The sequence below is a fragment of the Phycodurus eques genome, chromosome 6 (genome assembly GCF_024500275.1).
Source record: "Phycodurus eques isolate BA_2022a chromosome 6, UOR_Pequ_1.1, whole genome shotgun sequence".
NCBI lineage: Eukaryota > Metazoa > Chordata > Actinopteri > Syngnathiformes > Syngnathidae > Phycodurus > Phycodurus eques.
The window spans coordinates 2,900,526-2,928,507 of NC_084530.1; the positions used below are offsets into that span (position 1 = coordinate 2,900,526).

General features: G+C 44.3%; 1 protein-coding gene across 5 annotated transcripts in view; it reads left to right on the top strand.

Annotated features, from left to right (window-relative positions):
- Positions 1-27,982, top strand: part of glra3 (glycine receptor, alpha 3) — a 111,043-nt gene that overhangs the window by 13,106 nt on the left and 69,955 nt on the right. For 3 of the 5 annotated variants that reach the window (XM_061679832.1, XM_061679831.1, XM_061679835.1), the window contains one exon: positions 24,035-24,165. In XM_061679832.1, the coding sequence (XP_061535816.1) occupies positions 24,035-24,165 (131 nt within the window). Of the gene's footprint in view, positions 1-17,972; positions 18,111-18,299; positions 18,397-24,034; positions 24,166-27,982 lie in introns of those variants that run through there. The other 2 variants (XM_061679833.1, XM_061679834.1) reach the window with 2 other exon arrangements.

The window sequence follows — 27,982 nt, forward strand, 5'->3', positions numbered from 1 at the left end:
TGGGTTTTCTCCGGGCACTCCGGTTTCCTCCAACATCCCAAAAACATGCATTGTAGGTTAATTGACAACTCTAAATTGCCCCTAGGTGTGAATGTGAGTGCGCATGGTTGTTTGTTTGTATGTGCCCTGCGATTGGCTGGCAACCAGTTCAGGGTGTACCCCGCCTCCTGCCCGATGACAGCTGGGATAGGCTCCAGCACGCCCGCGACCCTAGTGAGGAGAAGCGGCTCAGAAAATGGATGGATGGATGGATATATAATATATAACTAACCCTAACCCGACAGAAATGCGACAACAAACTCAAGACAAAAAGACAAAAAATTGCCAGCATGTTGCAATGGAATTGTAGGTTAGGTGTTTAAGAAGTTGATTGCAAGCGGGAAGAAGCTATTGGAATGTCTGCTAGTTCTAGTTTGCATTGATCGGTGGCGCCTACCTGAGGAAAGGAGCTGGAAGAGCTGGTGACCGGGATGTGGAGGGTGGATGTGGAGGATATTAATCTAAAACACTCCCAACTTTGTACTTTCACGCATAGAATCATTGTGTAAACTTTGGTTGTGGCAGATCGGTTACTTGTTGTTCAATACAACATTTCGTACTGTTTGATTTCAAATCATGAACAGCTTTCAAAATCTTGCAGAGGACCTGTCAAAGTGAGAATGGGGGACACAGACACCAAGGCATACATTGAAATATTTCGACCGAGTTTGCAAGATATAAAAACGGACATTTTATCTTCCGTTAACAAACATCAAAGGCACGTCCACAAGTTCCTCTCAACGCCAGTGGGTGGAGCCTCAACACGCATGGGTGAATATTAACCACATAGTCTTCCCCAACCATTTGGTCCGGGAAGAGGTCTTCTGAAGACAGGAATCAAGATTTGACGGGAAGCTGCTAATTAGGTTAAGGTCCACTTGACGTAGACCAGGCCCTGTCCTAGTCGCCATCTCACAGCAGGGCAGCGTGGAGGAGTTGGGGTTCTCAGGTGGTCGCGAGTCTCTGTGGCGCCTCAAAGTTGCGGTGCACATGTCCGCTACACGGGTCACAAGAAAACAAGACATAACATGAAACAAAACCAAATATAATCCAAATAACAAAAACACAGATCATGACAGGGGTTCATGAATCTGAATTAAACAGCAATACAGTCTATCACAGCAGCAGCTCGTCCAACTCTCATTTTTTGTATTTAAAAATACACATTTTACATAATGCATTTGTTGTTAACCATACCTTGTTTATGAGGCTGGAAATTATTACCTTTATTTTCATTCATTTTAAAAAATAATAAGGAAGTTTCTTTTTTTTTTTTTTTTTTTTACAGTTACATTGCAATGGATGGACTCCATTGGGACCAATGGAGTCTGTTAGGACCACAAAAAGATGGAGCTTTTTGTGGTCCTAACAGCCGCTTAATTGCCGCTTAACAGCCTGGTGCGACATAAGATATAATTAAAACAAAAGCCAACATACACTTGATTAGAGACCCAGCTATTTTTTATACAAATAGTATATGCATACAAATCAAAGGTGGTGGTGGAACGGAACAGATAGTATTGTTGTAGGTGATAGAAATTTGTCTATCATACTGTAGATGCCATAATTTGTTAGTATACTACATTTCTGTAATGTTGTGCATTACATGAGATGCGGTGGGGCGGCACGGTGGCTGACTGGTTAGAGCGTCAGCCTCACAGTTCTGTTCAAACTCCATTAAACCCGGGTTTAATGGAGTTTGCATGTTCTCCCCGTGCCTGCGTGGGTTTTCTCCGGGCACTCCGGTTTCCTCCCACATCCCAAAAACATGCATGAATTGGAGACTCTAAATTGCCCGTAGCCATGACTATGAGTGCGAATGGTTGTTTGTTCCTATGTGCCCTGCGATTGGCTGGCAACCAGTTCAGGGTGTACCCCGCCTCCTGCCCGATGACAGCTGGGATAGGCTCCAGCACGCCCGCGACCCTAGTGAGGAGAAGCGGCTCAGAAAATGGATGGATGGAGATGCGGTGGTATTTTGTTACAATGTGTTCGCCGAAGGTTTAGGCAAAGTTATACCATTAAAAGCAGCTAAAAAGATCAGAGCCAGAAAATCTTCTTAGAAGTTCATGGATGGAAAGGTACAGTTTCACAGGCTTATTGTCATTCAAGAGAATCAAGACTAGATCTGCCTCAACTTTTTCATTCTTTTATAATATTCAGGCTTTGATTTTTTTCCTCTCTTCTTTATCCCTTTTGCTTATGTGACAGTGTAACATTTTGACACTATTTTACTGCAATATTCTTCACTTCTGTTATTGTGTAACGCAATGTTAAAAGATGGCACAAACATGGAGCAAACTGAGTATCTCAAACTTGTTCAAGAGACAAATGGAGAAGATTCGATGTAGCGTTCACAAGTGTTTGAGTTGCCTAAGCGCTTTCAAGAGTGGCTGTGAGGAGGTCGAGGATGACCCCAAGCCAAAATGGCCTACGAAGGTGATGGCTGAGAGCATTGACAAAGAAAACCAGCTTGTCCGACGTGATCGCAGATTGATGGTGAAGATGATTTCAGCTTGAACAGGGAGTCAGTGTGATCTATGTCAGTGCAGGAGACGCAGATGCCCAAGGCGTGTGGCAGGTTTGTCCCTAAGCTTTTGTTGGACGACCAAAATGAGCTCCAGGTCTGGAAGACTTGCTGGAGACGATCAGGGAAGATTTTGAGTTTGAAACTTGGTTGGGCCTTGTCTCAATTTAACCAGGAATGTATCTTTTAGTCTTTGCTTCATATTTGTACCACTTGCAGTTGCATGACAATGCTTAGCAGCAGTGTGGTACAAAAAATGTGAAATAGTCCAGAGTGAAAGAAGTAAACAGGATTATAGCAGAACAGAATTAGCCAATTGGCATTGAATTATGAACCTAGCTGTCACAGTTTTATTTGTTGTCATACCTCGCGCTTACAAATTTTGTAAATTTCTGTATGTACACCCATTGCTCTGGAAGCACACTTGCAAAATCGGGAAAATGGGACATGTTCTTAGAGTAAAACCATTGGCAAATAAAGATGAATCTGATTCTGAATCTTATATTTAAAAAATGTGGGTACTGTACTTATACGGGATTTACTTGCTCTCAAGTTTCAGTACAAACAAGTTTCTCATTTCCCATTAGATGAGCTCCATTTTGTTGTCCACTGAGTATAGTGTTGGAGCTGTTGGTAGTGTTTGCTTTTAGTGAGCCTCTGAGCCATTACTGATCATTGTTATGTTTTTTAAAGAAACTGCTATGTTCTCAGTATGGCAAGAGCTGTATTTTAACACGCAACTACTATTGGATTTCGCATAATGCATCAGTTTGCCACTGCGAGGTGCATCACTGGTAGTCAGAGAAGCCACTCCACTTGGGCATGTAGTAATCTTTCATAGTAGAAATCAGTGCATGTAATTGCATCTATTCATCCATCTGTCCATTTTCTGACACTTATCCGAGTCACAGGGAAGTCCAGACTTCCATGTCCCCAACCTGCAACTCCACCTGCTCCACCAGAAAGGCGCTGCAGGCATTCCCACTTCTTGGCCAGCTGTAAGACAGGGTCCTTTTTTTTTTTTTTTTTTTTTTTTTTGTCCTCTACGGCTGTTAGGTCAAGCAGAAAGGAGGATCTGTATCCCTTTTATGCCAGAACAGTTTTATTGTGTCACAGTGGACTTTTTATGATTGACTGTTGTTTCTTAGTGTTTTGATGGATATTTATTGAGAATCAAAGTCGATCAGTAGAAAAGAACAAGGTTTTTAGAGGGGACTGAGAAAAGAACACAACAAAAGACATAGCACTAACTGTAAACAAGATGAGGAAAGAAAATCATTATATACCTAAAACAGTGATACATAGGATATGAGTGTTGAATAGGGCAGTAACGCTACACCGTGTGAGAGAAGGACAGGACAAGATAGGACAGGACAAGGACAGGAGGGGAAGCATGCAGGACAAGGGTCGTGAACCCAGGTGTACAACTGAAGTGTGGTTGGAGTGGCTATGTACAGTAAATTATAAAAGTCTATAGGACCAGAGTGTGAGTGAGGGGATACCCAAGAAATTTGCATAGTCATAAGTTATTTATCACAATGAGTGAATGGGCCCACACCCAGCGAATAAATCCCAGGGGTGTGGGTCTGCGGACACATGCAAGTGAATTGACATCATTTCGCATGCACAATGAACGACAGGAGTGTCCTGAAATTGCTGTGCCTGCAACGCGGGGACTGAGGACCCCACCCACCCGATCGAGATGCGGGGTCGGGTCCAGGAGTCCACCCGACAGAGGCCTGATGGACAGGACGCGTCCCACACTGAGGGATCCAGGGGGGTCCACCAGCCCTACCGAGCCGCCCTGAAAACTGGCCACCTGGAATAGGACTCAGGGACCCAGTGCCACCCCCCAGTTACCCACCCCCCACCCGCTACCCTCCCCTGAGTGCGGTAGGTAGAACCCCCCACACCCTCTCCCCAGGCCGGACAGGGACGAAAACACCACAGCAGGCTCCCCACAGCCCACAAGGAACCCCCACCCCCTCATGAGAAGAGGAGGAGGCGACTGCAGCGGATGCAAGGAATGGAGAGAAGAGGAGGACGCAGGCTTGCTGAGCGACAAGGGGGCCCCACCGTCCCCACCAGCAGTCAGAACAGGGGACCAAGATGGACGCCAGCTGGCACCACTCCAGCACCCGTGGAACATGAGCGAGTCACCCGGGAAGTCCACCCAGTGATCCACACTCTCCCTCCGAAGTTGGGAAGGAGTAAAATAGTCCCGCCCCCATAGATACCGGGACTGCATGCACAGGGTCAAGAAGCGAAGATCCCCACTCCATGCACGTGTCCTTTCATCGTGCAAATCAGTCAAAAGTGCGAGGGGGAAAAAAAGGACATAAATGAATAAGGGGAAAAAAATAAATAAATAAAACAACCTCGACAACAAAGAATACAGAAGGCAAAAGTTTACTTTCACATTTACAATATAGTCTTGTTATTGTCAGGTGGCATGCTACTCAGGCAGAGGAATCAAAGATCTAGATTCAGCATGTTGAAGAAGGGTGACCAGGTATCTGTGTAATTATGTAATAGATTTTTACATTCCGCTGATATTTTTTCTAACGCAATATATTCAATGATGAGATTTAGACAGTGATTAATATTAATAGATTGTTTTTTTCCCCCCCCCAGTTTAATAAAATGGTTTTCTTAGCGGTAGCTAATGCAACGAGTATTGATTGTGAATATTTATTTGGGAGGTCGATTATCCTTAAGTCGTCCAGTATGCACAATCTTGGTGAAAGGGTAATCCTGCTGTTCAACATATACGAGAATTTCAGCGTAACCGAAGTCCAAAAGAATTGAATTGGTGTACATTCCCATATAGCATGAAAATAGGTGTCTGGGGTAGTTTTGGTGCATTGCACGCATATACTAGATGGAGAGAAGCCCATGTTATGTATAGTGTATTGAGTAAACTGTGTTCTATGGAGCACTTTCTATTGGTTAAGCTGTAAATTTGTGTTTTTTTGTCAACTTAAACATATTGTGTGGAGTTTGCATGTTCTCCCCGTGCCTGCGTGGGTTTTCTCCGGACACTCCGGTTTCCTCCCACATCCCAAAAACATGCATGAATTGTAATCCGTAGGTGTGAATGTGAGTGCGAATGGTTGTTTGTTTGTATGTGCCCTGCGATTGGCTGGCAACCAGTTCAGGGTGTACCCCGCCTCCTGCCCGATGACAGCTGGGATAGGCTCCAGCATGCCCGCGTTTAGTGATATAATCCATAATCTTATTTCTCTTTGCCTGTGATCGAATGCCATTGACATTCCATGACATAAAAGTTAAGTGTGACATATAATAGATGCGTGTACGGTAATTTTAAATAGATTGGTTCTATGTAGTCTTTGTTGTTGTTTTTTTGACAGTTTTCAATACATTTTATGGTATTGTGTTTATAAATGTTATTTATAAACGATGATATCATCACTGATGGACAGGACGCGTCCCACACTGAGGGATCCAGGGCGGTCCACCAGGGATGACATATTTAAGTACAGCAAAGACATAGAAGGGTAGCAAACAAACAGAAAACAAACAGACGTGATAAGGGGATAACATGGTGTGAGGTAGTTGTTTGTTGTGCACAAGGAAAGTATTGTGAGAATTGTGTTTAGCGTGTGTGGGAATAAGCAGAGCAGGAAAACAGACAGAAAGGAGTGAGACTTCATGCTGATGGCATGCATGATTCCGTTCTTTTGTTTGTCTAAGCAAAAATGGAAAGAATGAAACAAAATACAACAAGCTTTTGACAATTAATAACAACAATATCAGAAGTACTTATCCAGAGGTCGGTACACAGGCATGGTCCAAATATTTCCATACCTAACAGTATGTGGCCATTCAGTTCAATATAATATATGATTTTATTGAATGCAGCATTACCTATATTGAATGAATGAATGAATTTTTTCCAAACAAATTCAGTCCAGTTAAATGTCTGGTAATGTATTTTAGCTCCTTTCAGAGCCCTATTTTATACTCATAAGCTAGATTTAAGTGTTCTACTGTAAAATGCAAACAATCCATTGGAAGGAAAGATTATTTTAAGATGTGGGTCAAAGTAATACAATGGAATGAGTCAATGTGTTAATGAGAGGCTAAAAATATTTGATGGTTATTATTTATACAGCAAAGTGAACTTTAAAGGTGGCATGGCGTTTTCTCACAATTAATAAAACAGTTCCTAGTTGACTTCATAACATGTATTTGATACGCTTTTGTCAAAAAATGCGAAAGATTAAGAATTACAAATCAAGTGTCACACCCTATTATTTAAGCCTCACTGAAATTATATTGTTTTGAGGGGGTGGTCCTGTCTCCTGAAATTGAGCTTGTTCTCGCCCCTCACCCACTCAACTGGGGAGCCAATGTCGAGAATGGCTTTTCTTCCCATGATGACTGGGGGTAGCGCTAGGGGCTTTTGGCAAGGTTTACTGCTCTAACTAGCTCAGAATATTAAGATAAAAGCAAGCATCCAATATTCAAAGATCGATTGTATTTATATTTGTGTGGGCAGTACTATATCACCAACCTGCCTAATTACATTTCTCAATTTGTGGTGGGTATCGTGTAAGTGCTGCATGCCAAACAAAAATATGCCCACCCCCTACATGATGACAACTTCGAGTCAAATATTCCAGTAAAGTGCTGTGAAAAAGTATTTGCCCCCTTCACAAATTATTATTATTATTTTTTGCTGTTTCCCTCCTTTAGTGTTGAAGATCATGAGACAAATGTAAATATCAGACAAAGATAACACAAGTAAATATTAAAAGCAGTTTTTAAATTGTGATTTCATTTATTAAGGAAAAAAATATTCAAAGCTCCCTGACCCTGTCTAAAAAATCAATTGCCCCCCTTGTTACATCATGAATTAACTGTGGCTAATCACTTTTTTTTTTTTTTCTCGGGCCTGATTACCTCCAGACTTGTTCAATCAATAAATCACCAGAAAAGAATCAGTCTGGGCGGCATGGTGCATTACTATTTAGCACATCAGCCTCACAGTTCTGAGGTCCTGGGTTCAAATCGGGCATTCCTATGTGGAATTTGTATGTTTTCCCTGTGCCTGTGTGGATTTTCTCTGGGTACTCTGGTTTTTCTCCACATTCAGAAAACAGGTAGGTTAATTGAAGATTAAATTGTCCATAGGGGCCAAATACTTTTTCATGGCACTGTATGTCCCGTTTGTCAGACGCTAACGATGATAACTTGGCGAAATTCTAATATAGGCTATACAGTAATACTAATACTGCAGCTCTTCTAACTTTTGCTTTGATAAGATAGAGCTTCCATGCAGTCCAACAAACTTCATGCTATGCTTGAAAATGGCAGGTCTGAAGGCCAAATCATGAGCGGAGAAATTCTCCTGTTTGTGTAACGCACATCGCCGACTCCCCAAAAAGGACAGAATTCCAAACCTTCCTTCAAAGCACAAATTGCCACCCAAACCAGTCATACCGGTATGACTGGTTTGCCTGTACACTGGGGTTTACCCTGTTCGATGAGAGGGTAACAGGTTCTGACTGCTGTTTGTGCCTGCGCACCAAAAAGCAGCTCAGAGTACACACCCTTTTTGGAGTCCTTGGAATGGGGTGCTGGAGAGCGCTCCCGCTGGGGAATCCCCTTTTTCTCCTGGGTGACTTCACGTGGGCAATGATAGTGAGCCCGAGTGGTACTATGTGGTACTACTAATCTACTAATCCGCAATTAACTAATCCGCAATTCGATGATTGATTTTGTGGTCATGTCATTGGACATGTGGCCGCCTATTTTTAGACACCTGGTTGAAGAGCAGGGCGGAGCCCCCAACTGATCTACACCTGGTGGTGTGTTGGCTCCAAAAATGGGATTCAATGCTGATCTGACCTGGCAGACCCAAACGTATTGTCTGGGTCTGTTGGGAACGTCTGGCAGAGACCCCTGTCAGAAGGATTTACCCAACTCCGACAGAACTTTAACCACGTTCCGGGGAAGGCAGGGGAGATTGAGTCCGAGCTGACCATGTTCCGTGCCCTCATTATTGAGGCAGCCAACCGAAGCTGTGGCCGTAAGGTCGTCAGTGCCTGTTGGGGCGGCAAACCCTAAACCCGTTGGAGGACAGTGGTAGTGAGGGATGCTGTCAACCTGATTTACAAACCCCCAATTCCAATGAAGTTGGGACATTGTGTAAAATGTGAATAAAAACAGAATACAATGATTTGCAAATCCTTTTTTAACCTATATTCAATTGAATACACTATGACAAGATAGACAAGATATTTAATGTTTAAACTGATAAACTAAATATTCACTCATTTTAAATTTTATGCCTGCAACAAGTTCCCAAAAAGCTGGGACGGCCATTTTTACCACTGTGTTACAACACCTTTCCTTTTAACAACACTCAATAAGCGTTTGGGAACTGAGGACACTAATTGTTGAAGCTTTGTAGGTGGACTTTTACTCATCCAAAAGGAGAACGAGACAGTGAGCATGAACAAGGAAGAAAACAAAACAATGACAACTAAATTCTTGACAAAAAAAAAAAGAAATAAACAAGGATAAACAAAGTGGATCTACAACCCCAATTCCAATGAAGTTGGGAAGTTGTGTTAATAAAAACTGAATACAATCATGTTCGACCTATATTTAATTGAATACACTACAAAGACAAGATATTTAATGTTCAAACTGATCAACTTTGTTTTTAGCAAATAATCATTAAGTTAATCAACGTTATCAACTGATCAACTTTATTGTTTTTAGCAAATAATCATTAAGTTAATGATTATTTGGACTTTGATGGATTTGTGGATGTACATTGTTAAATACTTCAATAAAGTACAACCGAACTCAGTTTTGATCCCCCTGCCTTTTTAAAAACATACGCTAGCATGCATGCGTATGCGCATAATATGCATGCATAATGCGCATAATACGGTGTGCATTATGTATGTGTTAAATACAGAAATAGACCCCGTAACTGAGACTGCGCCTTTTCATACGGTGCACCTTATGGTCGCGGAAATACGGTAATTACAATTCTTATTTGACCTATAATCGCTACATCATCTTTAGTAGACGTCTCCATGAAATGACGTCATTGAGGAACGGTTGTCTTATTTCCCCCAAACATTCTTATGTCCTCTTGCCTTGCTCCTCTGTCCGTATCATCACTCTTCGATGGAATTTCTGGTGGGAGGAGCTAGCATGTAAACAAAGGAGCTAGGAGCTAGGAAGTTCCAAATATAGAAATGAGATCCATCCTTGGAGTCTTCAACTAACCATGTTTTTGGAATGTGGATGAAGCTTGAGTACCCAGCTCAACTGGGGTAATGGAATTGAGGATTTTAAGCAAGCGTTTTATAGGTCACAAAAAGTAAATAGGTCTAGAGAAAAGACTGATCACCACATGGTGCGAATGCGTTGTAGCTCACGTTGCTGATTGTAATGGGTAATTATACTGTAACAGCAAAAAGCACAAATACCGTATTTTCACGACCATAAGGTGCACCGTATTAAAAGGCGCAGTCTCAGTGACGGTGTCTATTTCTGTATTTAACACATACATAATGCGGACCGTATTATTGGGCGCAGACATGGTAAAACATACCCTAGCTTAAAACATACAGTAGCATGCATGCATGCTAAAACATACGCAAGCATGCATGCGGTTGTAATTTATTGAAGTATTTAACAAAGTATTCACATTATTTTTTGATCAATCTTCATCCACAAATCCATCAAAGTCCACATCTTCTGTATCCGAAATGAATAGCTGGGCAAGCTCTCCATCAAACATGCCGGGTTCCCTCTCGTCATTGTTGGAGTCAGTCTCGTTGCCGGGGGGCTGTTCAGCAAGGATGCCGCCGTTTTCCTGCTTCCTCCACTTGCGAACCATGGATCCGTTGCTCTTGAATTCTCTCGCGGCTGCTCGATTCCCATGTTCCTCCGCGTAACAGATAGCTTGCAGTTTAAACTGTGCTTCGTAAGCGTGTCTCTTCGTAGGTGCCATTTTCCTTAGCCAAACCGATGTTGTTTTGCACAATGCACATACCGGCGCTATATACCTACTGGGGGCGTACCTTTAGCGTTCACTCGCACCCTTCCCCCTTTAACGTCCACATGCTGTTCTCAGTCACGTGCTTTTGGAACATTCTTTACTCGCAAAGCTCATAAGAAAAACCTTCATTAAGAAAGTAATTTATGGCTGTCTGAAATTGAGTCCTTCCAATGAATAGATGGAGTACAAATATTTTTCCTTATACCTGAGAAATGTTATTTTTTAGCTATACAGTACTCTAATGGTTGACATTTTAAATCTTCAGTTTTCCAACGGTGTGTATGTAAAGGACACTCTGCAAAACGAATGCCCTCTGTGATCAGTCAGTATAAGCAAAAGCATTTTCCAAGCAATGAATAAAAGCTAATATAACACCTGCAACCTCAGCAGGTAGAAATCTAGGGTTTGTCTGAAGTAGACAAAAATAAATACACATACAATGATGCACACCATGACTCACAGACCTTGCGGACATATCGACATTCACATACTCATACAGACAGCAAATTATCTGTAGGTGCATCTGTGCGCCTGTGTGTGTGGTTACACTGTATCCAGGAAGCATTTCTGTGTCAGTGCTCTTTGACTGGGGGCAGAGTGAACGGTTGTATCTCTCCTCACCTTGATGGTGGTGAAAACAAACATGACAGTGAGAACGGCTTTTGGTACTGATTTAAATCATGTCGGGTTTTCTTCCTGAATTACAAAAGCGATTTTATTTACCCTTTGGAGAACTTGCTTTACACTGCTATTTCATTCCCCATAAATCTTCAAAGATTCTTCATACGGGTCGGATATTAATATGTTGTATCATACGGTAGTTTTGCACTGTTATTGTCTTGCTTTGAGTTGACACTATTTTTTACTGGACAACTGTTATTACATTTAAAAAAACAGCTGTCCAATAGTTTCACCTCAAAGCAAGATGCTAACAGTGCTAAGTGAAGCACTCTGCTGCCCTGCATGCCTTTATATAATAACTAAATATTTCAATACTAAAACAAAAGTTGTTAGTTGTTAATAGATAATTCTTAATAGTTGTTATTTTGTCCAAATAAAGGGAATTAAATGTAAATATAAAGCATTACTTTTTTGGCATACTGTACATCATCCATCCATCCATTTTCTGAGCCGCTTCTCCTCATACTCATATCATGTGTTGCATAATTTGTCACTTTTCCCATAGCTCAAGAATAGTAACATAATGAGAGCTGGTCTTCTTTCCTTACACTGCCTGTGAGTGAGCATATTAAGAAAAAGTTAAATGAGTAATCAAACTGAGAGCAAACCAAATCATGAAGTTTACACTCTGTGAGAGTATAACCTAGTACCTCAAAATGTCAAAGGTTGATGATCCTGAAAGGAACGCTGTGTGTGTGTGTGTGTGTGCGTGCATGCCTGCATGTGTGGGTGCATGTGTGCGTGCATGTGTGCGTTTATCAGAGCGGTCGGTCCTTGCTGTAAGCAGAGTTATTTTTGGAAATGTCTTGTCACATCTGACAAATACATAAACACACAAGTATAGTATGTAGTAGGCATGTCCACAGATCGAGCCCTAGTGGTTCCCCAGCATTTTCCCTTTTGCCCAGGATGTGAACATTTGTGCTGCAGCCCATTTTTTTTTCTTCATTCATCAATATTTAAAAAGTAAAAACTACCCTCTCCGAAATCAATGGCCCCCAATGTGTTTTGAGATCTGTGTGTTGTTTCACAACAAATGAATTTATTTCATTTGTTGCGAAATGTGTGCTCCTCGCTGATGTTCGGTACCCACAATCCCTCCACCTTGTCATTCCCACCTCATCTTCCTCCACTTAGCTCCAAACCTCTGCAGCCTGCAGGTCTCCTCTGGCCCGTATCATCAGACAGAAAGACATGGAATGATAGTGTTTTATGGAAGTAAATCCATTACATCAGATTTTGAATGTCACTTACGACCAGAATTTTTTTTACAATCAAAACGTTAAGCTTCAGCTTCACAAATTCAACATTCAATTCGACATTCAGCTGCAAAGTCAACATTCAGTGTCAAATATTCCATGTATTCAGTTGCAAATTCAACAGTCAATGTATATTTCAACATTCGACATTGAAGATTCAGTTGCAAATTTAACTTATTGTACGTGTATTTCTAAACCTTTTGTGCACACGCCTTTTAACAACACTTCTGTGACAGCCAGGCCGAAGCAATCGAGACAGCAGCATCCAGCGTCAGCCAGTCAGAATCAACAAATAAATAATAGCTGTATTATAAGTGTTAGAAAGGTTCCAAATATTAATGTTTGTAATTGGGCAGCTAGCCCACCTGCGGTATCCACAGAGAGAGGCCAGGGAGGACGTTCGAGAACCACCTTCGACTCATCCTGTAACCCAAAACTACACATTGAGAAGCGAGCTCAGGCACATACAGAACGAGAATGGCTTGTTACAGCAGTCGCAGCAAGTTATGCACGCCAAGGTGGCTGCACTCCGGGAAGTTCAGGTGGAAATGCGGAGGCTAATCAACAAAGTCATCAACCTTCAGCAATCTATGCCATACTCCATCAGCCATAGTGACCCTCATCCTCTTGGATGAAGTGGACTGGCTGGACCCCCCCGCCATGGCCCGACACAGCGGACCGTGATGAACCGCCAGCTCAAACGATGACAGATCGACTCAAAGAGCTGATGGCAGAACTACAGCTGATGAAGAGCCAAGCCATGTCAGCTATCAGCCGAGAAGTGACGCCTTCACAGATCATGGACCAGTACCAGCCAACATTCCTGCCTTCAACCATTAGGGCTAAACCTTATCCTGCTGTGTATACACCTCAGCTACCTCCAAGCTACCATCAGCCTGCATACGCACAAAATATACCTCCGAGGTTCCCGTCCTATGCAGCAACTTATACACCTGGACAGTCAGGGCACCTACCAGACAGCAAGTCCCTTGGATGCCGACACAGGACCAGCAGACCCCTGTTCTACTGTACAACAATTCAGCAGGTATCACTGAACAGACCTACAGGGGGCCACGCCCGACCATACCATACTTCAGCCGACGTGACTCTTGTGAGTTTGGATGTCTAAAGATAGCATTACACAACTTCTTACCAGTGGATGGCACTGAACTCTTCAAGTACCACATCCTGGTAGACAACTGAAGTTTGAAGAGGCAAAGCTGATTACAAATATCTATCTCAACTCCTGGACGCCCTACACCGACACATCAGCCCTTAACGAGAAATTTGATCAGCCCCACCAAATTGCTCTCAAGAAAATCGCAAGTGTATTAGACTCACCTGATGTTCGCCGGGGTGACATCGTAACCTTCGAGCGGTTCACCCTCCAGGTCCAGTCGTTGGTCGGCCTCCTAAAGACATTGGGCACTGATGGTGAAGTGGAACTTTGGTGTGGGTCGCATGTGGTGAGACTGCTAAGTAAACTGCCTCCAAAACAAAGAGCAGACTTCCGTCTGTGAGCCAGGAACCATTCGCACTTTACTCGATATGGCACTGTGGCTCAAATATGAATCGTGGTGCCAACACTATGACGGACTGACACCATCCACAGGGGTAAAAGAGAAGCAAGCACCCAGGTCAGAGGGTCGCCAAGGACAACAAACCATTACTGTCCTCCATGGTGCAAAGGCCCCGGAGGAGAACAGCCCACCTATAGTAGGCTCCAAGGAGAATGGGAGAAACAAAGCCCGACTGTCCCTTCTCTGAAAACGCGGAGCACTTCCTCAGCCGGTATCCAGAGGTTCACAAAGCTGACAAGGGAGAAGCTTACAGACTGGCTCAAGACCAACAAAGGGTGGGCAAGGCCTCACGAAGCAGCACAGTGTGACCTGAAGAAGCACTGCGGCCCATGTCAAGGCAAACACCTATAGGTTCTGCATGAAGTAAATGATAGATGATCAAGACCATCACCCAGCAGTGACAGTTGCCAGGTGAGCCCTGCAACTGAAGTCCTGTTTGCTGACCGACCACCAGAGGACAATAGGGTTCTACTGAAGGTCATCAGTGTTTCTTCATCACGGCACCTGAAGCATAATCACCTACGCCATCCTGGATGATGGGTCTGAAAGGACTATGCTCTTGTCAGCAGCTGCCCGTGAGCTTGGCCTACGAGGCACCCGTGAGCACCTCCCCCTGCGGACCATCAGGCAGGACGTCCAGACTCTCCGCGGCTCTACAGTGTCCTTCCTTCTCTACTTCTGCTGCTGATCGAAAGACCAGTTTCCAAGTCTCCAGGGCCTTCACAGCCACTTGACTCGGTTTGGCAGACCAGTCCTACCCAATGGACCGACTCCAGAAGAGGTACAGTCACCTGGTTGGTTTACCTATCCAACCCTTTCAGAATGTCAGACCATTAGTTCTTATCGGTTCCGACCACCCACACCTGATCACTGCCATTGAACCAGTTAGACTGGGTCTTCCAGGGGGTCAACCTCTGTCCATACCAGACTGGAGCCTAGCTGGCTTAGCTCATTGAGGAGGAACTTGCGCTAAAGATTGCTCAGAAACATCCTCTGAACAGACTCCACAATGGTGCTGATGTGGCTGCAGTCAGAGTCCTGCTGCTTCAAGATCTTTGTTGGCACCAGAGTGGCAGAAATCTACAAACTCACCAGCTCCCATGCCTGGCGCTATGTAGACTCAGCAAGGAATTCCGCTGACGACATCACAAGGGGCAAAAGACTGCAGGACCTTGTGAAGCCCAACAGGTGGAGCCAAGGGCCCACATTCCTCCTTCAACCCCCTGAAGAGTGGCCATTCAGGCCCAATATCGAACCGTACGATGCTGTGGCACAACTGCTGAAGATTACCACCAGGCAGAGATCCTCATCATCAAGCAATCCCAGTGTGAAAGCTTCCCAGAAAAGCTGAGGCTCCGGAAGGCTGGCAAACCTCTCCTATCCAGCAGCAGGTTGATATTGAGCTAAGGTATCATCCACTAATACTTCCCATTGTTTGCTCTTTATTGCAGAACCACACGCACACACACACACACACACACACACACACACACACACATAGCACAGTCGCCCCACACGACAGTTTCCACCCACTTAACAAGCCCACGTATCCTGTGAATCCTAGAAATGTGTAATGAGTGCCTGTACCATGCATCCTGCATGCCTGCCTGCCTGCTATACTGTAACGTCTGTACTGTCCCTACCTGTGCCTGCATCGTTATTAAAGCTGCTAGACCAAACTCCACTCTCATATCCATTGTGTTCTGACCGACACCCCGGGGGTGAACGGAGCATACTTATACTGAGCCAACTTACCTATACAGTCAAATCCTAGTCTCTTCAACAATAAGTCTCATTTTCAAGTTTTATCGAATGAATTGTGAGATGAATTCAGTTAGTGTGCAATGTGTCGAGTGCAATTGACAAATCCATCCATCCATCCATTTTCTGTACCGCTTCTCCTCACTAGGGTCGCGGGCGTGCTGGAGCCTATCCCAGCTATCATCGGGCAGGAGGCGGGGTACACCCTGAACTGGTTGCCAGCCCAATTGACCAATAAATAGTAAAATAATAATAATAATAAATCACTGAAGCTGCTAATTGCTCGCATTAGTAGACATGGCTGCCTCTGAATGGCGTTCAAAATGTGCACATGGCCTTGTCAGCACGCGTGACATGATTGGTTAGCACTGAATGCTGCTGTCTCGAATGATTCAGCCTGGCTGTACCGGAAGTGACATTTGTAGGCACGTGCACAAAAATGTGAAAAATACACTCAAAGTTGAATTTGTTGAATTTGCAACTGAATATTGAATGTCAACTGTTGAACTCTACACTGAATGTTAAATACATTGAATATTTGACACTGAATGTTGAATTTGCAGCTGAATGTTGAACTGAATGCTGAATTTGTGAAAAGTAAAAGAAAAGTACATAGAATATTTTGATTGTAAAAAAAAAAATCAGTTAGTAATTCAGATTCAAAACCGGATGGCATGGATTTACTTCTATTGTGTTTGTGCAATCCCTGACTGTCTGGTGCAAAATTAACCACAGTACTGAACATTATTCCATCCATCCATCCATCCCTTCTCTGAGCCGCTTATCCTTACAAGGGCCACAGGAGTGCTGGAGCCTATCCCAGCTATCATCGGGCAGGAGGCGGGGTACACCCTGAACTGGTTGCCAGCCAATCGCAGGGCACATATAAATAAATAACCATTCGCACCTACAGGCAATCTAGAGTCTTCAATTAACCTACCATGCATGTTTTTGGGATGTGGTAGGAAACATGCCCGGAGAAAACCTGCGCAGGCACGGGGAGAACATGCAAACTCCACACAGGCGGGGCCAGGAATTGAACCCCGGTCCTCAGAACTGTGAGGCAGACGCTCTAACCAGTCGTCCACTGTTTCACTGAATGTTATTCCACCACTGAAATCACTAGGCTATGAAGCTACTGGACTGACACTAAACATACACAAAAATAGGGGGGATTAGATGTCACACCCGCTTGCCTTTTCATACAGAGCACCCATGCTTTATGCATAGCTACATGTTTTGCACTGTGATTTCAAAGCCTTGTCCAGCTCTTCACTGACATTTGAAGAGGGGTGTAGTGTACTGTGCGTGTATGGAGACCAGCAGTGGCTAGACAGCATCCACGTAGGACACCACGCTTACATATGTTTACCCTTTTTTTTTTGTCTTGAGAACTGTCCAATTCCTTCTTTTCAACTTTTGTTGATAACCGGAGGGATATAATCCAGCCAAAGAACCAAGTCTACAAGGCTTCTGGGTTTGCCTGCGTGTGCACGACAAATGATTGACAACATCTTGTCTACGCGTTCTGTTTCTACAGTCTCTGATAGCCTATTTTTCCTCGGGCATGGTGTGTTTTTAAAATCTATTTTCCGTATGGCTTCTCCTCACTAGGGTCGCGGGCGTGCTGAAGCCAATCCCAGCTGACTCAGGGCGAGAGGCGGGGTACACCCTGAACTGGTCGCCAGCCAATCGCAGGGCACATACAAACAAACAACCATCCGCACTCAAATTCACACATATGGGCAATTTAGAGTCGTCAGTTAACCTACAATGCTTGTTTTTGGAGTGTGGGAGGAAACCCGAGAACCCGGAGAAAACCCACGCAGGCATGGGGAGAACATGCAAACCCCACAGGCGAGGCTGGATTTGAATTCAGGTCCTCAGAACCGTGAGGTAGATGTGCTAACCAGTCGGTCACTGCGTCGCTGTGTTTTAAAATAATAATTAAAATAAAATTCGAGCCATAAGATGGTGCCAGACATGATTTTTCCAAAGATCATTTGAATAATATTCTACTGTCAGATACATTTGAATAGGCTTGTTTTGTTAAAATCAGTTTCTCTCATGCTTAGTTGCAGAGGGAAGACAGACACATGAGGGAAGTGTGTGCAGATTCATCCATCCATCCATCCATTTCCTGAGCCGCTTATCCTCACAAGGGTCGCGGGAGTGCCGGAGGCTATTCCAGCTATCATCGGACAGCAGGCGGGGTACACCCTGAACTGGTTACCAGCCAATCGCATGGCACATATAAACAAACAACCAACAACCAGGCAATCTAGAGTCTTCAGTTAACCTACCATGCATGTTTTTGGGATCTGGGAGGAAACCAGAGTGCCCGGAGAAAACACACGCAGGCACGGGGAGAACATGCAAACTCCACACAGGCGGGGCCGGGATTTGAACCCCGGTGCTCAGAACTGTGAGGCAGACGCTCTAACCAATCGACAACGTGCCGCCTGTGGAGATTTATTTCCGCCTATACACAGTAAACAGGTTTAATCTGCTCTTATTGATTGCATCACTCACCTCTGAAAAAGAATTTGGGAAGATGAAGTAACACAGGTGTTTGCTTTTGTAAAGTTCAATACTTTTTGTACATTGGTGGGGTTGTGTGACTGGGCTAGACTTTTATGGGCATGGCACTGTGTCCGTACCATTTTTATTAGACACCGTAATGCATGCGTAATGTTTTAGCACATTAAATTCGCGATTGAACATAATTTTGGAGTGGTGTTGTGTTGACGTGAATGTGCAGCAGTATATGATAGCAATATAACATATCCTGTAATACCAACTTGAACAAAGTTTGGAAATTCAAGCAAGATGTTTTCTTTTTCCCTTTTTTTCCTGAAAAGTTGTCATTTTGGAGGTGTGGGGAGGTATAAAATATAAGGATGGATGGATGATTAAATATGAGTGCCGTAATTTCTCATGTACTGTATAATCCACAACCCCTCACCTACCCCCCCCCCCCCCCCCCCCAAAACAAATTATTTAATTTTCAATAATGCGCATTATACATATAGTATATTCTCAGTTGGGTATGGATTTTCCCGTGACAATTACATCTGCAATTTGGACTCTTAGTTGGATTTTTATTTGTTGGTCAGTTAATGCATTTTATTAGCTGTTATTCGAGATTTTTAATCCAAACACTCCAAAAATATCCATATTTACTTTTATTACTTTTGCAACCAAACCTTTTTCGATATCCTTGGTATCAAGATGTGAAAAAAATTCTTATATTTTAAATAATGATTTTCCTTTCTCCGGTTTCCTCCCACATCCCAAAAACATCCATGAATTGGAGACTAAGTACAGTATAATTAACCCTATATATATATATATATATAGGGTTAATTATACTATACTTATTACTCGTGCACTCACTGTAGTAGTATCCATCCATCCATCCATTTTCTGAGCCGCTTATACTCACTAGGGTCGCGGGCATGCTGGAGCCTATCCCAGCTGTCATCGGGCAGGAGGCGGGGTACACCCTGAACTGGTTGCCAGCCAATCGCAGGGCACATACAAACAGACAACCATTCGCACTCACATGCACACCTACGGGCAATTTAGAGTCTCCAATTTATGCATGTTTTTTGGGATGGGGAGGAAACCGGAGTGCCCGGAGAAAACCCACGCAGGCACGGGGAGAACATGCAAACTCCACACAGGCGGGGACGGGGATTGAACCCGGGTCCTCAGAACTGTGAGGCTGACGCTCTAACCAGTCGGTCACCGTGCCGCCCTGTAGTAGTGTATGTAGTGTATGTATGTATGTATGTATGTATCTATATATATATATATATATCTATATATCTATCTATATATATATATATATATATATATATATATATATATATATATATATATATATATATATATATATATATATATATAGATATATATATATATATATATAGATAGATATATATATATAATATAGGAGGTTGAAGTTATGGATTTTCTTCATATAAGAAGATCCGGTATGGTTAAAGTTATTAAGGTGTGCTGAATGTATTTTCTTGTGGAAGAATTTATATTGAAATATGTTTTATTAACAATATGACGTGTCTAGAGGGGGTGGAGTGAGATCGTGAGGGAGAAGGACGTTGGAGGTTCGAGAAGAAAATGAAGGAAAGAAAGCGAAAAGGATGCATGAGGAAAAGTAGGAAGTTTTAGAAGTAGACATTTATCATAGTTGACCAAAGGGTTCGACAAGGACTCTTTTGCAAAACGTGAATAGTGATACAATGGGTCGTTTTGGGTGGACTACTCAAAGTAAGACTTAAGTTGGTGGAGATAGCCGCCAAGACAGAGGCTAATAGGAAGGACTGGACTTTGCTAAGAAGATAGCGACAAGCTAACTCAAATTAGTGAGGCCTGCGTGAGGCTAAGATGCTGAGGACAACAAGGGAGGGACAGCGTTGCCGACTGGTGAGGACTTTGCCGACGCCGTGTGAGTGGACAGGACCCCTCCGCATTCACTCCCGAAGCACCCCCCGTAGGACTCCCCGAGGGACATGGTTGAACGCCTTCTTCAAGTCCACAGAACACATGTAGACTGGTTGGTCAAACACCAATGCACCCTCGAGGGTATAGAGCTGGTCCACTTTTCCACGACCAGGACGAAAAACACACTGTTCCTTCTGAATCTGAGATTCACCTTCCCGACGGACCCTCCTCTCCAGCACCTCTGAATAGACCTTAACAGGGAGGCTGAGGAGTTGAGGAGTGTGATCTCCCTGTAGTTGGAACACACCCTCCGGGCCCCCTTCTTAAAAAGGGGGACCACCACCCCAGTTTGGCAATCCAGAGGCACTATTCCCGATGTCCACGAGATGTTGCAGAGGCGTGTCAACCGGAGCGCCCCACAACATCCAAAGTCTTTAGGAACTCGGGGCAAATCTCATACACCCCTGGGGCCCTGCTACCGAGGAGCTTTATAAAGACCTCAGTGACCTCAACCCCAGAGATAGGAGAGCCTGCCTCAGAGACCCCAGAGTCTGCTTCCTCATGGGAAGGCGGAATGTCGGTGGAATTGAGGAGGTCTTCGAAGTATTCTCCTCACCGACTCACAACTTCCCGAGTCGAGGTCAGCAGCGCCCCATCCCCACTATATACAGTGTTGATGGTGCACTGCATCCCCCTCCTGAGACGCCAGATGGTGGACCAGAATTTCCTCGAAGACGTCCGTAAATCTTTCTCCATGGCCTCACCAAACTCCTCCCATGCCCGGGTTTTTGCTTCAGCAACCACCAAAGCTGCATTCCGCTTGGCCAGCCAGTACCCATCAGCTGCCTCAGGAGTCCCACAGGCCAAAAAGGCTCAATAGGACTCGTTCTTCAGCTTGACAGTGTCCCTCACCGTTGGTGTCCACCAACGATTTTGGGGATTACCACCACGACAGGAACCGACCACTTTTCGGCCACAGCTCCGGTCGCCCTCCTCAGCAACGGAGGCGGGGGACATGGTCCACTCGGACTCAATGTCCCCCGGCTCCCCTGGAACATGGGAAAAGTTCTGTCAGAGGTGGGATTTGAAAGTCCTTCTGACAGGGGATTCTGGAAGTAATTCCCATCAGAACCTCACAATACGTTTGGGCCTGCCAGGTCGAACCGGCATTTTCCCCCACCATCGAAGCTAACACACCACCGGGCGGTGACAGCGCCGCCCCTCTTCACCCGAGTGTCCAAGACACGCGGCCGCAAGTCTGATGACACAACAACAAAGTCGATCATCGAATTGCGACCAAGGTTGTCCTGGTGCCAAGTGAACGTATCAACACCCTTATGCTTGAACATGGTGTTCGTTATGTACAGGCCGTGATGAACACAAAAGTCCAATAACTGAACACCGCTCGGGTTCTGATCGGGGGGAGGGGGAAGTGTTTCTCACAATCATGCCCTTCCAGGTCTCACTGTCATTGTCCACGTGAACGATGAAGTCCCCCAACAGAACGATGGAGTCCCCAGCGGGAGCACTCTCCAGCACCCCCTCCAAGGACTCATAAAAGGGTGGGTACTCTGAACTGCTGTTTGGTGCATAGCCACAAACAGTCAGCACGCGTCCCGCCACCCGAAGGAGGGAGGCTACACTCTCGTCCACTGGGGTGAACCATAACGTACAGGCATAAGTATACCCACACCTGCTTGGCGCCTCTCACCGTGGGCATCTCTAGAGAGGAAGAGAGTCCAACTCCTCTCAAGAGGACTGGTACCAGAGTGTGTGGAGGTGACATTCCACGTCCCTAGAGCCAGCTTCTGTAGCCGGGGATCGGATCGACAAGATCCCTGCCTTCGTCCACCGCCCAGCTCACAATGCACCCGACCCCTATGACCTCACCCACAGGTGGTGAGCCCATGGGAAGGGGGACCCACATTACCCTTTCGGGCTGCGCCCAGCCGGACCCCATGGGTGCAGGCACGGCCACCTGGCACACACCTTCGAGCCCCACCTCTAGTCCTGGCTCCGGAGGGGGGCCCCGGTGACCCGCATCCGGGCAACGGAAAACTAAATCCATATATATTGTTCAACATATGGGTCTTTTAGCCAAGCTTTGTCTGGTCCCTCACCTAGGACCCGTTTGCCAGGGGTGACCTTACCAGGGGCGTGAAGCCCCAGACAACTTAGCTTCTAGGATCATTGGGACACACAAATCCCTCCACCACGATAAGGTGACGGCTCCAGGAGGGGGTGTATAAATTTTTACTTTATTAAAATAATAAAATATTAAAATAAGTTACTAAGATTAAAAAGTAATTACTATTAAATACTTAGTGGTAGAACACAGTTAAAAATTCAAGACAATTTATGTTGAAAGGCAGTAAAAATAGACTAAGAATACATAAAAAGTGAGATTCAGTCGTACTTGACAAACAGGCTCAAAGAATTGATAGCAGTGCGTCGTCGGATTTGCACTTAATTTTCAAATCAATGGAACGGGTCGGGTGTCACAGGATGTATTTAAGTGTTTGTCTTGTATTTTGTATATCACAATTGGAAATAAAAATGACATTATGGAGACAATTCCAATATATTTTATTGTATATTTCTTTGAGTTGAAGGTTTTTCACCTTGAGGCTAAAGCTGCCTGATCATTTGAGTGAATACCAGTGAAAATGCCATGGTAGTGGCGGCACAGTGGATGACTGGTTCGCGCGTCAGCCTCACAGTTCTGGAGACCAGGGTTCAATCCCCCACCCCGCCTGTGTGGAGTTTGCATGTTCTCCCCTTGCCTGTGTGGGTTTTCTCCGGGCACTCCGCTTTCCTCGCACATCCCAAAAACCTGCATTAATTGAAGACTAAATTACCTGTAGGTGTGACTGTGAGTGCGAATGATTGTTTGTTTGGTGCTGGGATAGGCTCCAGCATGCCCGCGACCCTAGTGAGGATAAGCGCCTCAGAAAATGGATGGATGGATGCCTTGGGAGACGATTCTCTCCCTTTCAATTTTTTTTCAAGATATTGCATGGCAAAATTTGAGGAGCTTGACAGTTGTTTTAATTTAAGCAAAGTGTCAATGTTCAAATTGTGAATAATTGTACAGTGGCTTACAATCCTATTAAATGTACATTTTAAGGATGAAACCTTTGCCGGATTTCTTTTATGACCACTAGCTATTGGTAGTACATGGAGAGCTACGTAGTTTTTGATGCGGTACTTGATGTAAAATGTTTGAGAACCATCCATCCATCCATTTTCTGAGCCGCTTTTCCTCACAAGGGTCGCAGGCGTGCTGGAGCCTGTCCCAGCTATCATCGGGCAGGAGACGGGGTACACCCTGAACTGGTTGCCAACCAATCGCAGGTCACATACAAACAAACAACCATCCGCACTCACATTCACACCTACGGGCAATTTAGAGACTTCAATTAACCTACCATGCATGTTTTTGGGATGTGGGAGAAAACCAGAGTTCCCGGAGAAAACCCATGCAGGCACAGGGAGAACATGCAAACTCCACACAGGCGGGGCCAGGTATTGAACCCCGGTCCTCAGAACTGTGAGGCAGACGCTCTAGCCAGTCGTTCACCGTGCCGCGTTGGAGAACCACTCATCTATATTTTGCTAAAATACATTTCTGTGCTACAAAAATGTTGACTTTTTTCATTCTCTATAACAGTGTTGGTCAGTGTAAGGAGGTTGACCATGCTCCAAGAACACGTCAGGTCCCAATGTCTCCATCTGACTTTCTGGACAAACTGATGGGGAGGACATCTGGATACGATGCTAGAATAAGACCAAATTTTAAAGGTATCACTTAACCAAGCTGATGTTTTGTATTCTTTTCTTCACAAGAATATGCTGTTTATATGTGTGTGGGAAAATATCTGCACTTACAGAATACACCTTTCTATATTCAAATATTGTACGTAGGTCATATTATGTTTTTGCAATTGTTTTCTTGTTCCAAATGTCAAAAATGACACTACTGTGATACAAACAACAACCTCTAAAGGGATGTATGAGATATTGCATATATTGCTGACAACATCTATGGTTTTAAAGTATGACATACGTGTATATGTCTGAACTATTGGGGTTCTCTTTAAGAACCTATCTTTAGTTGTTAACAAGCCTGTCAAATTTGAATTAATAAAAACAAAGTCCGCAAGTACAGTATATGAAATCAGGCTTCAAAATGGTGAAGAACTGAGACGTTCTCTCAGCTTCCATACACTGTGGCCGTGTCCGCTAAATGCGTCCTGCTCAACTTTCACCTGTATCTGAAATACGTTTATACGTCGAGCATATGCCTACACATCCCTATATGTTTGAGCCATGAAATTATAGCCGCTTAAAGCCTCCGGTGGCTGAAATATATCCTGAGTCGTCGTGGGGCTTTTCCACGCAGTGACAACTCTGTGCCAGCTAATTTGCAAGCTAACAGGCTTCTGACTGGGCGGCAGGCTCATCCGATACATCACCGCCTCGCTCTGTATTGTCATGTGTAGGTTCATATAACAGAGACACTTTAGGGAAAGTTCATTTATGAAACACCGGCACATGTTATTTAGCCTGTGGCTCACACTGAGAGACATTTGAGCTCATACTTCCTGCTAGTTATAAACCCACAATGGTTTGTGTTTCAAAATATTGCGGTAGCTGGAATAACACAAAACGCATAACATTTTCAAATGTTTTTAAATAACAACACCGAGCTCTTCTTTAAATTGTGGCATCTAGGGAAGATGTGTTTTTCGGGACGTAGGCATCACTGCAGTGGTAGAAATGGGTTATTATAGTAAGTTATTATAACAAGGAAACACATAACTGATGGAATGAAGGAGGTCGGTTCTTAGACAGTGAGGGACGGCCAAATCATGCCAGAAAGACCAAGTCCGTACCCGGGCTTTGTTTTACCAATGCCCAAAAAATGCAGACAACTGAAATGTCTTTCTTTGCTCTCAGTGTTTGTCTGTTTTCTGCAATTATCTTCAAACATATACAATGTATTTAGAAAGAAATCTCTGGATTCACTTTACAAGGTCTTTAAAGGTTGAAGCTGGCCACTACATAAGGACAGAAAGTACTCTATAACAGTGGTCCCCTAACCCCTCGTCCGCGGACCGGGACCGGTCCGTGAGTCATTTTTTACCGGGCTGCATAGAAGGAATGACCAATTTTATACAATTTCCGTTGTATTGTATTTTCATTGTTAAATGTTTTATTTTGAAAAATGAAAATTTTGACACGTCAAGACTGCACAGAATGCTGCAGCAGTTCCGTTTCCGCTCGCAGCCAACACTCGCTCATGATGGCGGCAGCCGAACTCAAAGAACAAAACATTTCATAAACTGATTCAGTTCATTACGTTCACTGAAAAGATTTCTTTTTAACGAAACGTTTGCGAACGAAGCAACACGAGACTGCACGTCGGTCACGTGATACGTTACTAAAAATAAGTCCGCAAACTAGTCAAAATGAGTAAAAAAACAAATGTCTTTGAAAAGCTTCTTTTCAAAAGGAAAAAGGCCACCTGAGGAGCCAGAAGAATAGCCTACGGCCTCAAAGAAAAAGAATGCTTCTTTGATCCGTTATGCATTATGATGAGTTATATTTTTCATGCATTTAACATTCATTTTTAAGTCGGTCGTGCTAATTTATTTTTGCTGTATATATATGGCATACCTTGACAAGATGGCGTCTAACCGTGTAGTCGCCTCGATTACGTGCTCTCTAGTATTGTCTATGTTTTTGTATTTTTCGTTCCTCTGTGGAGACATTGTGCGACTCACTTAGACAAGGGAAGACTTGCTAAACATTAGGGAGTCTACCCTGGACTTTCTTTCACCAACTTTCGCAAATGCGCTCAGTTCTTTTCTTCGAGTTACTTACCGGTGGGGCGGCCATGACGTATGGCGCATGGAGGCAAAGGCGACGCAAGGGGAAGTGTGCCGACATCCAATGGAAGTTCCGTAAGAGAGGATTTCGAACGCCGCTCCCGTCAATCCACCTCTCGAATCAACGCTCCCTACCCAACAAAATGGATGAGCTTCATCTTATGACAAAGACCAGTAAAGACTTCGGACGTTCCGCCGCCCTGAGCCTTACGGAGACATGGCTTTGTGAACGCATCCCCAATGGCGGCGTAATGCTTCCGGGCTCCCAACTTCACCGGGCAGACCGGGTCACGGAGTTATCAGGGAAAACAAAAGGCGGCAGGATATGCTTCTATTTCAACGAATAATGGTGTACCGATGTCACAGAGCTCAGCACACACTGCAAACCACACTTGGAGCCGCTGTTTTTGAACTGTAAGTCATTCTACTCACCACGTGTGTTTGCATTTTCCATCCTCGCCGGTGTTTACATTCCTCCTCAAGCTAACACGTTTGCTGCACCGGCTCGCTGAACAAGTAAACAAAATTGAAAAAGAGCACCCAGACTCACCTCTCATTATTCTTGGGGACTTTAACAAAGCTAAACTCAACTACGAACTCCCGAAATACATGCGGCACATCGACTGCCCTACCACGGAAAAATAACATTTTAGACCACTACTATACTACGCCAAATAACGCATACCGTGCTATACCTCGTGCAGCTCTGTGCTCGTCTGATCAGTTCTTAATTCACTTAATTCCAAGATACAGGCATGAACTTAAATGTGCGAAGCCTACGGTGAAAACAGTGAAGAAGTGGACCAATGAAGCAAAGATAGAACTTCAAAGCTGTTTAGACTGCAGAGACTGGAGTGTCTTTGAAAATTCAACTGGCAGCCTGGATGAATATACGGACACTGTTACATTATATCAGTTTCTGTGAAGAAACAAAGTCATTTCGCACGTTCAATAACAACAAGCCGTGGTTCACTGCAAAACCTAGGCAACTTCGCCAGGCTAAAGAGGAAGTATATCAAAGTGAGGATAGAGCCCTGTATAATGGCGCTAGAAACCAGCTGACTAAAAAAAATTATCGCAAAGAGAAATTATGCAGTAAAATCAGAAAAACAGTTTACCGCTAATTGCTCTAAATCAGTCTGGCATGCATTACAATCGCTAGCCAAGCGACCATCCCCCCAAGATGAGAACAATAAAGGACTAGCCGACGACTTGAACACCTTCTATTGCATATTTTAAAACGGACAGCCGCACCACCTACCACCATCACACCACTGACTCCCCCTCCTGCGTTGACCATCCACGAAAAGTAAGTGAGACGCATCTTCAAACAACAAAAGATTAACAAAGCGGCAGGCCCAGACCTCGTGTCCCTGTCCTGCCTCAAAGTCTGCGCGGAACACCTCGCTCCAGTCTTCATACAGATCTTCAATAAATCTCTGGAACTGTGTGACGTACCATCCTGTTTCAAACGCTCGACCATCATCCCAGTCCCCAAGAAACCTGCAATCTCGGGTCTGAATGACTTCATACCTGTCGCCCTGACATCTGTGGTCATTAAGTCCTTTGAATGCCTCGCGCTGGACCACCTCAAGAGCGGCACAGGTCCCCTGCTGGACCCCCTGCAGTTTGCCTACTGAGCAAACAGGTCTGTGGATGACGCAGTCAACATGGATGCAGTCTCATGTTCATCGTAGAACACCTCAACGACGTGGGGACCTACGTGA